The 12787-nt window shown below is 39.8% G+C and overlaps 1 protein-coding gene across 2 annotated transcripts in view; it reads right to left on the reverse strand.

Annotated features, from left to right (window-relative positions):
• Positions 1 to 12787, reverse strand: part of WWOX (WW domain containing oxidoreductase) — a 1355656-nt gene that overhangs the window by 1253780 nt on the left and 89089 nt on the right. The window contains exons 6-7 of one of the 2 annotated variants that reach the window (XM_073605549.1): positions 10731 to 10837; positions 7352 to 7381 (exon numbers count right to left, since the gene is read on the reverse strand). In XM_073605549.1, coding sequence (XP_073461650.1) covers positions 7367 to 7381; positions 10731 to 10837 — 122 coding nt within the window. In that variant the 3' untranslated portion in view covers positions 7352 to 7366. Of the gene's footprint in view, positions 1 to 7351; positions 7382 to 10730; positions 10838 to 12787 lie in introns of those variants that run through there. The other variant, XM_073605546.1, reaches the window with a different exon arrangement.

The raw sequence follows: 12787 nt of genomic DNA on the forward strand, positions 1-12787 counted from the left end.
GGAAAAGTAGAACCTCTTCATTTTCCATTCCAATAAACATATCCTACAACCCTACTCCTGACGAACATTTGCGTACTGCTCCCAATTACCTTTAAAGAGGGTGCAATCTCACGTTTTATAGTATGTACCGCTTCCACAAAAAAACACCACACTCTTTTTCATTTAGCCTTCAAGTCAATTAAATTCTGTATTGGAACGATCAGTTCTACTTTACCAAGTATTGATATATATATATTTTTTTTAAACTGTCTTGGCTGCTCGAGGGCTTTTCCACTACTCAAGATGAGATTTATGTAAGACAATATATTTTTGATTAAAACAAATCACAGTTTTACACTTTCTAATTTCTTCTATTTGGGCATGAGATATCAGACAAACCCGTGAAAAGATAAAAAAAAAACCTTGATCATGCATGAGCAATCTATTAAAAAAAATAAAAAAGCAATAGGGAAAAAGACAAAAGCTTTGGACCCTGACGTGGCCGCTTCCTCGTCATCACTTCAACACAATAGCAATGACTGCCTGAAACAAAAACATTTTTGCTGTAATGTCTTTACCAAGTGCAATATGGATTGAAGAGGCTGGTGTTGGGATCAAACCAGGAAATTAAATAGTCTCCTGGAACAAAACTGCATGACTGGCTTTAGATTTTTACCTCTTGCTATTTGTTATAAATCTTTCTGTATGGATACATTCATGATTACAGAAATCCCTTTCTTCAATATCTTTGATGAAGGATGGCTTTTCAAATTGACTGCCAAGTTGTGACAGTTTAAATAGAAAAGACTGTGAGAAAAAAAAAGTTGTATTTATACACTAACATATACCCAGTGAAGTGACTGGCCTCAGGTGATACACAGAGATGAAACAAACCCTCCTACATAACTTGTACCTGTTTATCTATAGTCTTCTCTGCTCTACAGACATTCAAAGTGTTGAATTTACAAAGCTTATGTGAGCTTTCAGAAAAGGGGGGGGGGGAGCTGAGATTACACTCTGCAGAGCTCAGTGAGGAGTGCTCTGACAGCTGATTGGAGGGAAGGGACACACACCCCTTTACATAGCACTCAGGAACAGAGCTGAGGGTGTCAATCACAGACTGTGTGCTGGAGCTCCTTCCCCTGGCACTTTTTTCTCTTGGTTTCTGGAAAACCTCTCAGAAGTGACTCATGCTAATAGCAGAGGTAAGAAGCAGCAGACAGAAATGACAATTAGTGTTCTTAGGTGAGACACACTAGTACACACTATAGAGCAGTGATGGCAAACCTTGGCACCCCAGATGTTTTGGAACTATGCATCTCATGATGCTAATGCACTCCGCAGTGTAGTTGAGCGTCATGGGAAATGTAGTTCCAAAACATTTGGGATGCCATGGTTCGCCATCACTGCTATTTTTGCTAGAAAATTACTTAAAACTCCCCAAACATTATATATATATATATATATATATGTATATATCAATCAGTGGAGACCTTAAAAAATAAAATGGCGGCCATTGCAATAGTTTATGTTCAACTGTATTTGTGCAGACTTTCAAACGCAATTTTTTTGGAAAAAATACACTTTAAAGGGGTTGTAAAGGTAATTTTTTTTTTTTTTTTAAATAACAAACATGTTATACTTACCTTCACTGTGCAGCTCGTTCTGCACAGAGTGGCCCCAAACCTGCTCTTCTGGGGTCCCTCGGCGGCTGTCTCAGCTCCTCCCCGCAATAACTAACCACCTTAATGCGAGCTCTCTCGCATGGTGGTTAGTTATTGTGGGCGCGCTCCCGTGATACAGCCGGCGGCTATAGCCGCTCGCTGTATCACTCGGCCCCGCCCCCGGCGCGCCGCGTCATTGGCTGTGATTGACAGCAGCGCGAGCCAATGGCTGCGCTGCTTTCAATCCATCCACTATAGCCAATCAGCGACCAGGCTGATCGGCTGAATGGAGGTCGGGAGCGAGCGGCCGAGTTTCGAGGTGTCAGGTAAGTAAAACGGGGGGGCTAGGGGCGGCGGTATTTTCTAAAGTTTTTTCACCTTAATGCATAGAATGCATTAAGGTGAAAAAATTTATACCTTTACAACCCCTTTAATGAATTAAAAAAAGAAAAAGCAGTAAAGTTAGCCCAATTTTTTTGTACAATTATAAAGATGATGTTACACTGAGTAAAGGGATGCCGATGCTTTACATTTTTTTACAGGTTACCTGTTTAGAGTTACAGAGGAGGCCTTGCACTATATTTATTGCTCTTGCTCTAACGCTCACGGCGATACCTCATGTGTGGTTTTAACACTGTTTACATCAGTGCCGCCTATCTGTGCCACCAATCGTTGCCCAAAAGTGGCACCTATCAGTTACCCTCAGTGTCACCTATCAGTGGCCATCAGTGCTGCTTATTAGTGCCGCATATCAGTGCCACCTATCAGTGCGGCATATTAGGGCCGTCTCATCAGTGCCTATGAGAGCTGCCTCATCAGTGCAGCCTATAGTGCCCATCAGTGAAGGAGAAACATGACTTATTTACAACATTTGAAAAATAGGAAAAACTTTTTTTTATTTCAAAATTTGCAGTCTTTTTTCATTGTTTTAACAAAAAGTAAATAACCCAGTGATGATTAAATACCACCAAAAGAAAGCTCTATTTGTGTGAAAAAAATGATAAAAATTCCATTTGGGTACAGTGTTGCATGACCGCGCAATTGTCATTCAAAGTGCCACAGCGCTGAAAGCTGAAAATTGGCTTGGGCAGGAAGGGGGTGAAAGTGCCCAGTATTGAAGTGGTGAAGAACTTAGCCCTTCCTTGCTGCTTTTACTGACCTTCTGTTTCCACTATAATTATGAACTATCCAGTGCTTCTGGGTAGGGGTAGCATGTAACTCTATCCCATTCCTCCCTGGTGAAACTGAGTGCCTAAGCTTCAGGTGCCAGTCCCAAAGCTGTTGCATAAAGAGGATTCTAAGCCCTGTGACAATTAAGAATTTGACAAATATAGTCAAATAAGTATCTATCCAAAAACAATATTATGAAAATATTCACTGGTTAGTTTATATGAACAATTATATAGTACTAAAATACTAAAGTGAACTAAAAATTAAAAAAATACCAAAACTGTTGAAAAAATGTAAAAAGCCAATAATATCTACAACTCATATTAATACTAAGTATAATTTCTATGATCCAATTAAAAAAATCCATTTACTATCATTTCATTGTAAATTCATCTGAACATATCATGATAGAGAATAATATAAAAACTACATGGTCCATTAAAATTAATTATTAGTAGTGAATGGAATTTTATATAATCAAAAACATGGTAGATTAACAGTATACACTACAATATGATCTATACAAATTAACTGACTATAATAGCGTATACAGTCTTATATGATCAGCTTCATGATCTAAGTTATCTAATATGTAGCAGCCAGAACATTCAAAATAAATTATATAAACTCCAAATCATATTAATGACAAATGATTAAAATAGAAGCATTTTTTTTAAGAGAAAATTAAAAGTGCATTTGCAAGCAGATTAAAGCAGTACTAAACCCAAAAGCCAACATTTATTATATTGCAGATTACCAATTCTTAGATGTGATGGCTGCATTTGTTTCCCTTTTTTGGCTTTCTTTCTTCTATAATTTCACCTGGTGATCCAGCCAGCAAGTCTAGTTTTTTAAAAACACAAGCTCTCCAGCAGAATGTATCAGTTTACATGGATGGGACAAACCACTTAACACGAATGTTTAGCTTTTATTTATTCATGCAAAACCTTTATCCCAAAAAGGAAATAAAAACTGTTTGCTGTAACTTAATAAAAAGTGTAAGCTGGAGCTAAGCTTTAATTTATTAAATCTGCTAATACATTTACCACTCCCCCTCCCCGAGACTGAAAATGCTGCTGCCTGCTGTACCTCCTGTACTCATTCATCCAGAGTTGTGTATCACTAATACAGGAGATGTGATACTGGCCAGATCGCCAGGTAAAAATAAAGGGGAAAAATCCAAAGAAAACCGATGCACTCACCACATCTAATGATTGCTAAAGTACATGTAAACCTTCAACTTGTAAAACAACTCATTCAGTTTAACCACTTCAATACCGGGCACTTTCACCCCCTTCCTGCCCAGGCCAATTTTCATCTTTCAGCGCTGTCGCATTTTGAATGACAATTGCACAGTCATGTAACACTGTACCTATATAAAATTTTTACAATTTTTTCACACAAATAGAGCTTTCTTTTTGTGGTATTTGATCACCACTAGGATTTTTTTTTTTGCGCTACAAATAAAAAAAGACCGAAAATTTAAAAAAAAAAAAGTTTTTCTGAGTTTCTGTTATAAAACTTTGCAAACAAGTACGTTTTCTCCTACACTGATGAGCACTGATAAGGCGGCACTGATGGGCACTGATGAGGCGGCACTGATGGGCACTGATGAGGCGGCACTTATATGCAGCACTGATGGGCACTGATGATGAGGCACTTATATGCAGCACTGATGGGCACTGATAGGTGGCACTGATATGCAGCACTGATAAGCACTCATAGGCGGCACGGATGGGCACTCATAGGCGGGACTGATGGGCACTTATAGGCGGGACTGATGGGCACTCATAGGCGGGACTGATGGGCACTCATAGGTGGCACTGATGGGCCCTAATGGGCGGCACTGACAGGCATCATTGATAGGCACAGATTGGCATCCCTAATGTCACTGATTGGCATCCCTGGTGGGCTCTAGTGGGCATCCCTGGTGCGTCTGCACTGATAATCAATTCATTGATTATCAGCGCAGACCACCCTGTCAAGAGAGCCGCTGATTGTCTCTCCTCTACTCGCGCCTTGTCATCGCAAGTAGAAGAAAAGCCCATAAACAGCACTCCCTGGTTACCATGTGATGAGCTGTGATTGGACACAACTCATCACATTGTAACAAGCATATGTCATAGGCTCTTTAACAGGATTGGAGATGTGGTGTGTCAGAGCGACACACCGCACTACCAATCAACATGCTGCGCGCCCGTGCAGGAGCGCGCTAGCGGCCTAACCTGCTGAATGTCATATGATGCCCAGTCAGGATAATACAACCACTTTCCGGCTGTCATTTTGCTATATGGCGGGCAGGAAGTGGTTAAAATAGGAATGAAAGGCAAGACATTTGTGTATAGATTTGAAAAAAAAAAAAAAAAAAAATATATATATATATATATATATATATATATATATATATATATATATATATATATATATATATGACCACATTCAATAATTATACATTCAGAGCACGTTTCCAGCACCTCATTCAAAACACACTGTGCACAAAACGTGACCTGCAGTGGGTGTCAGTGTTAACGACACCTCAATCGCAGGTCACAAACGCAGTGCTTGTTTTATAGCACCGTATAATAGTACCATGGGATCTGGTTTCTGAGCGTTTTGTAAAGTAATGCATGCACTACTTTTGGTGTGATCCAGTGCGATTTCAGACTATTCAAACGAATGGGCTGAAATCGCACTGCGTTCAGATTGCAGTGAATCACACAGAAATGCTCAGCGTGAATTCATGGTGTGAACTGGCCCTTTAATATCTGCCTTGAATGTAATATTTTTCAGTGGAACTCACTTAGAAACCAATAAAAGAAACACAGTTAGAAATGAATATGTCACAAAAATCACACTGATGTAAAAGAACTTCTTGGTATATTTAGTGAAACAGCAGGAGTGAAAACTGTCACTCCCTTTTATTCACCTCTAGTCTATACCTGGCTTATTCATTCCTTCTACATTTCATCACAGCTGTCAGTCTTTATTATAACAATGTACTAACAGTGACAGGTTATGCTGGGCTTTGTTTTTATCCTTTTACAAAGCTCTACAAAAGAAATGTCATCATTAGATGGGATCATTTCAAGAGCTTTTCCATTTTAACTTAGAAGGCAGAAGACCACAGGTCAGGGGTTATTTATTTATTATAGGTACTTATGGTGCTATCAATTTACGCAGCACTTTACATATACAGCGAGTAAAATAAGTATTGAACACGTCACCATTTTTCTAGGTAAACATATTTCTAAATGTTCTACTGACATGACATTTTCTCCACATGTCGGTAACAACCCATGCAATCCATACATACAAAGGAACCAAAACAAATAAGTTTAGAAATTAAATAATGTGTAAAAAAATTGAATGACACCGGGAAAAAGTATTGAACACGTTAACTGAAATTTATTTAATACTTCGTACAAAATCCTTTGTTAGTAATGACAGCTTCAAGATGCCTCCTGTATGGAGAAACTAGTTGCATGCGTTGCTCAGGTCCATAAAGACATGGATGAGCGAGTTTGGAGTGGAAGAACTTGACTGGCCTACACAGAGTCCTGACCTCAACCCGATAGAACACCTTTGGGATTAATTAAAGCGGAGACTGTGAGCCAGGTCTTCTCGTCCAACATCAGTTCCCGACCTCACAAATGCGTTTCTGGAAGAACGGTCAAATATTCCCATAGACACACTCCTAAACCTTGTGGACGGCCTTCCCAGAAGAGCTGAAGCTGAACCCTGCGGACTAAGACTGGGATGCCATTAAAGTTCATGTGCGTGTAAAGGCAGGTGTCCCAATACTTTTGGTAATATAGTGTATGTTCATGAAAAATAGGTTACAGGGCCATTAACCCCCTCCTACCCGCCTCCCAGTGTCCCTTTAAAAAGTTCTAAATGCTCAGGGTTAAGGATCAGTGATTATGTGACAACTGTGATTGTCAGACTACACATATGAGTTACATGGGGGGGCAACAGGTTAAGTAGTGGAAGTGTATGGATTAATTTTGGAGAATAAGGATACCGTTTAGTGGCACTTTAATTTTACCTACAGGTAGAGTTGCAGAAGACACTTTAAAGTCGTGTACACACGAGCGGAATGTCCGACAGAAAAAGTCAGACGGAAGCTTTTCATCGTCTATTCCGATCCTGTGTAGGCCTCATCGGACTTTTATTTTTTAAAATTCTGACGGACTTAGAAAGAGAACATGTTCTAAATATTCCAATTCTTATCGGGAAAACCGCTCGTCTGTATGCTGTTCCGACGGACCAAAAACGATGCATGCTCTGAAGCAAGTAAGAGATGGAAGCTATTGCCTACTGGCTATTGAACTTCCTTTTTCGTCCCGTCGTAAGTGTTGTACGTCACCTCGTTCTGGATGGTCGGACTTTGTTGTGACCGTGTGTAGGCAAGACCGCTTGAGCGGAATTCTGTCGGAGAAACCTTCAAAGTTTATTCCGATGGCAAAACCGTTCGTGTGTACAGGGAATAAGTCTTTTCTGTTTGGCATAACCCATCAATAGTAGGAGGGGGTACATGTCTGTTGGGTGCAGTGCTACTGTAATTTCACCTAAAAAAAAAAAATCCTTTAAAGCGATGCTACAGTCAAGATAAGAAATGTTATTTTCTACATTGAATCGATCCTTATAAGAAATGGGCTGAACGTTAATTCTAGTTTTTTTTTGCCTCTGCGTAGAATGCAACGTAAATTTCAGGCATCCTGTAATTAATCAACAAATTCTCTCCTGGCTATATAGCGCGAGTAATCAAAGTTCAGTAATAACTTATTCTTTCTGCTCCAGCACCTGCATTTCATTTATTTATTTTCACAGTCTCGGAAATCTGAGGGACTGTCAAAGTGCCATAATATTACCACAATAATCAAAGTTAATTAGCCCCTCTCAATAAACAACAACAAAGTCATTACAGAGATACAGTGAAAGCTTTTTTCTCACTTGGTTGGGGGACACGTTAAATTGTTTTTCCTAAGACAAAAAAATAAAGAAGAAAAATGATACCTTTGGAAGTGGCACATGACAAGGATTGGAAAAGTACTTAGGAGATACAGTCTGCTCTCACGTAATGCTAAGACTCTGCTAGGATTTATCTGAGGTTTGAGTGTGATCTGCAGCTTTAAAGCCCAAAAATGATCTCTTGCAGAGCGGCTGTGCCCTGATGCGCTGGATGTGAGGACACCGACGGACAATCCACCACGAATCATGGGGAAGCACCACCGGGGGCTGTACTGCTTCTGGGGATCACAGGAGTGCAGTTCGTTCTTCACTCCTGTGACCTGTTTTCATTTTTTGTCACTGATAGTCACCGACTTTCTACTCAGTGGAGACTGAAAACTGAGTGATCAGCAGTCTTTGATCACTCAATTCTCAGTCTTAGAAGCGGCAAGGGACAGATGCTGCATCCATCTAGGTAAGTATGAATGTTTATTTTTTTTTGTAAACCCATGCTTCTCTTTTAACTCGTACAGTGTTGCGCGGATGATTCGTTTTATCTGTTCAGAGTTGGGCTTTAATGGAATTACTGCAGATCAGACCAGCTAAAATGCTTCTTTTTTTTTTCTCTGCTGAAAAATTAAAACTGTGGTCGGCAGCACCAGCTTGATCTTTAAAGTTGAGGTTCAGGCAAACAACCGAATAGTTGAAAAATATATGGGTTTACTGCTTTACCTTCCAGGGGATGTGCAATTCAATCGTGTGATTTGCCGCAATATTCGGTAAAGCTGGCTGTTGTTGTTGTTCAGTCATTTAGTCGTGTCTGACTCTTCGTTATCTCATGAACCATAGCGACCAGGCTTTTCTGTTCTCCACTGCCTCCCGAAGCTTGCTTAACTTCATGTTCATCGTTTCGATGATGCTATCTATCCATCTTGTCCTCTTCTTTTTTCTTCCATGTTTCCCAGCATCGGGTCTTTTCCAACTATTCCTCTCTTCACATTAGGTGGCCAAAGTATTCCGTTTCAGCTTCAGGATCTGTCCTTCAAGTGAATATTCAGGGTTGATTTGCTTCAAGATTGACTGGTTTGACCTTCTTGCCTTCCATGGAACTTTCAAGAGTCTTCTCCAAAGCATCAATTCTTCGGCGTTCAGCCTTCCTTATGGTCCAACTTTCACAGCCATAGGTTACTACTGGGAATACCTTAGCTTTGACTATATGGAACTTTGCCGGTAGGGTGATGTCTCTGCTTTTTAAATTGTTGTCTAGGTTTGCCATTGCTTTCCTCCCAAGAAGCAAGCATCTCTTCTTAATACCATGGCTACAGTCATTGTCTGCCGTGATCTTGGAGCCCAGGAAGATAAAGTCTGTCACTGTTTCCATTTCTTCTCCTTCTATTTGCCAAGAAGTGATGGGATCGGTTGCCATGACCTTAGTTTTCTTAATGTTCAATTTCAGGCCAGCTTTCACCTTCATTAAGAGACTCTTTAGTTCTTCTTCACTTTCTGCCATTAGTGTGGTATCGTCTGCATATCTCATGTTGTTGATATTTCTCCCTGCGATCTTAATTCCGGTTTGTGATTCTTCGATCCTGGTATTTCGCAAGATGTACTCTGCATATAAGTTAAATAAATAGGGTGACAATATACATCCTTGCCATCACTCCTTTCTCAATTTTGAACCAGTCAGTTGTGCCATATCCTGTTCTAACTGTTGTTTCTTGACTTGCATACAGGTTTTTCAGAAGACCGGTGAGGTGGGCTGGTATTCCCATTTCTTTCAGTATTTGCCGCATCTTGTTGTGATCCACACAATCAAAGGCTTTACTCTAGTCAATAAAGCAAAAGTAGACATTCTTCTGCAACACCTTGCTTTCTCCATCATCCAGCGAATGTTGGCAATTTGATCTCTAGTTCCTCTGCCTCTTCAAAATCCACATAGGTGTGCGCAGCCTAATGCATTAGGGTGTGCACCCTTAAGCTCAAACACACATGCATATGTATGTATCTACATATATATGACTCCAGCACATTGATCTCCCTGCTGGCACAGTGAAAGAGAAAAAGATAAACGCTTCTCTTATGGCAGATCCGGTAAGAGCGAGATCTTTCCCATGTTCCTGTTGCTACATAGAACGATAACACTAATGCGCATGGGGGGATTAGGGTGTGCCTGGGCACACCCGGCACACCCTGTGCGCACGCCTATGAAAATCCAGCATGTACTTGTGGTAGCTCTCGAATCACATGTTGCTGAAGCCTAGCTTGTAGAATTTTTAGCATAACCTTGCTAGCGTGTGAGATGAGTGTGATCGTACGGTAGTTTGAACATTCTTTGGTGTTCCCATTCTTTGGTATCAGAAAGTCAACAGACCTTTTCCAGTGCTGTGGCAATTGTTGAGTTTTCCAAATTTGTTGGCATATTGAGTGCAGCAAGCTGGCCATACACATAAAAAATTTTCACTATCCATGCTACATAACGTGGATGGACAAATTTCCGGCTGCGGCTTTTGTATTTTGAGATCCAACCTCACCAACTGTTAAAATCCCCAAAACTGTATGCAGCTACTGATTGGCCAACCATTTTCCACCTAGCCCCTTCAATTTTTCAATCAATGCATGTCGAGTGGGAGGCAGCCAACAGGGCCACCCACTGAGCAAATTTTGGTTAGCTCATCAGGAACTGCAGTGGTATGCAAACCCTATATACAAGTATCAAATGTGCATAAATTAGCAACCATCAGGTTAAGCAATGCACTCTACACATTAAGTGTTGCATGTAATTTGAAGATACCAGGTTTGTGAGCTACAATTGAAACAAAATATAAGACCACATTTTTGTATGTGAAACCCACCGCGATCAAATCAGTTGTTATGGTGGAATTTTCACTCATATAAATTGCATTCACAACGTCAAACTAATAATTTGATTTCTTTTGAGTAAAAAACAAAAATAATATTTTGACTTACCCATTCTTCTAATATCTGCCTCTTGGCTTCATTGGCTTTTTGGAGGTTTCTGCATGCCATGATAACATGTGCACCATGGAGAGCCAATGATCGAGCTGTTTCAAATCCTGTGGGAAAAAACAGCCTATAAATATTGTACAATAATACAAAATTTGTTGTTTTCATTTTGAACTTTTTATTTAAAAAAAATCCTGTCTTAATCAGCAGGCAGCACACATAAGTACTTTGTGTATAACAATGGGAGTGTCTCCTAAACTATTACTATATTTTGAATTCTTTCATTTGTAGAAAGATAAAAATGACTAAAAGCAGATATTAAAAAAAATGCAAAAAAAAATAAAAAGGAGGAAATGTAAAATGAAATTGTAAAAAAAATAAAAATAAATAAAAATAATCACAATATAGTAACAAAGTAAAATAAATGTAAAACTATATATTACAATACGTATAAATTATGACAAGACATACATAAAGGTATGGACAATTTATGAGACATATATAGTACACAAAGCTAAGAATTAAAAAAAGAAAAATGCAAATTTTTCCAAGGGGAAATTACACTGAATTTATTGTGGTTGTAAACTTCAGACCAGAAAAATGAACAATGCATATCCCTCTATAGTGTGTACTTGTCTAAATTAAAAGCACTAAGGTCTCATGCACACTGGACAGTTTTACAGCTGCTGTTTTTGGCTTCAGGTGTTTTTTTCTTCAGTCAGTAAACTCCCCAGCATGTTATCATATGTGTCCATGCACACATAGGCTGTCATCAGCGTTTTTTGGCAGGGGCGTTTTCTGGCTGGAAAAAACCCCAGAACTAATGGGTTTTAAGAGGAGTTTTTAAGCTGTAAAAATGCTCTAACTCTGATAACAGCTTAAAAATGTGGCTATTCTGCATTTATCAGCGTCTTTGAGCCATAAGCTTTTGTGGGAGTATAGTTTTGCTAAAATAAGCTAAAAAATGCTACTGAGAAAATGTTGCAAAACTCATTCTACAGCTACAGCTTTATACAGCTAACGCTACTGGCATTTTTAGAATGTCCAATGTGCATTAGGCCTAAGTGTAATTTCTGTCTACCGCCTTGTTTTTTTGCTATCAGCATGAATCACTTCTGGCACATTTTCCTGGCACCAAGAGAAAAATTGTGACAGAGGAGGGATCTCCAGATGATTGACAGCCTCGGCTCTGTTCCTGTGTGCTGTGTGGAGGGGGGGGTGTGTTCCTTCCCTCCAATCAGCCCTCACAGCTCTCCTCACTGAGCTCTGCAGAGTGTAACTTTCGCTCACCACTACCTTTTTTCTGACAGCTCAGACAAGCTGTATAAATGCAGCACTTTGACTGATGTAGAAAAGAGAAGACTGCAGATAAACAGGTACAACTTGTGTAGGAGGATTTGTTTAATCTCTGTGTATCACCTGAACATAGTCCCTTCACTGGGTATGTATGTAAGGATTTACAACCACTTTAATGTGAGCACGCATTTTGCGTTATTAGGACAGTAGATATTACTGAAAGTAATTGTTGATGTGATTTTCAAATTTTCACAAACTTGCACTAGGCACGCATAGGACAAAGAACCCATTACCTGTATTGTCTATAGGCTCTCTACAGTTCACCACTACTGACCTTCCATGCCTTGTTCCATGCAATCACTCTGTGTGGAGGTGGCCATATTGATGGGGACATGATATTGCCGACTCATGTAAGTGTTGCCCCCTGATGATTACTGGTCTAACCTTTATATAACATAGGTGCAGCGCTTAAAAACAGAAAATCTGATCATAAAGTCCAATTTACATATAACTGATCAGTCCATTTAAAATCCTTTCCAATCCTGCATCAAGCATGAGTTGAATATGGCCATCAATATGGATAGATAGAAGGAGTGAGTGTCCAAGAAAGAACCGTCACCAGCACCCGTTCACACTGCCTCTTACCCCTCAATGCGGACCTCCACCAAGGAAGGTCAGACAAGCATGTTCCTCCACAGGAGGAAGAGAACTTCCACTTCTGTCTGCGGTGACAGCCAAGATCGTGGGTTTTGCCAGTTTCCCAG

The sequence above is a fragment of the Aquarana catesbeiana genome, linkage group LG11, assembly GCF_042186555.1.
Source record: "Aquarana catesbeiana isolate 2022-GZ linkage group LG11, ASM4218655v1, whole genome shotgun sequence".
Classification (NCBI taxonomy): Eukaryota; Metazoa; Chordata; class Amphibia; order Anura; family Ranidae; genus Aquarana; species Aquarana catesbeiana.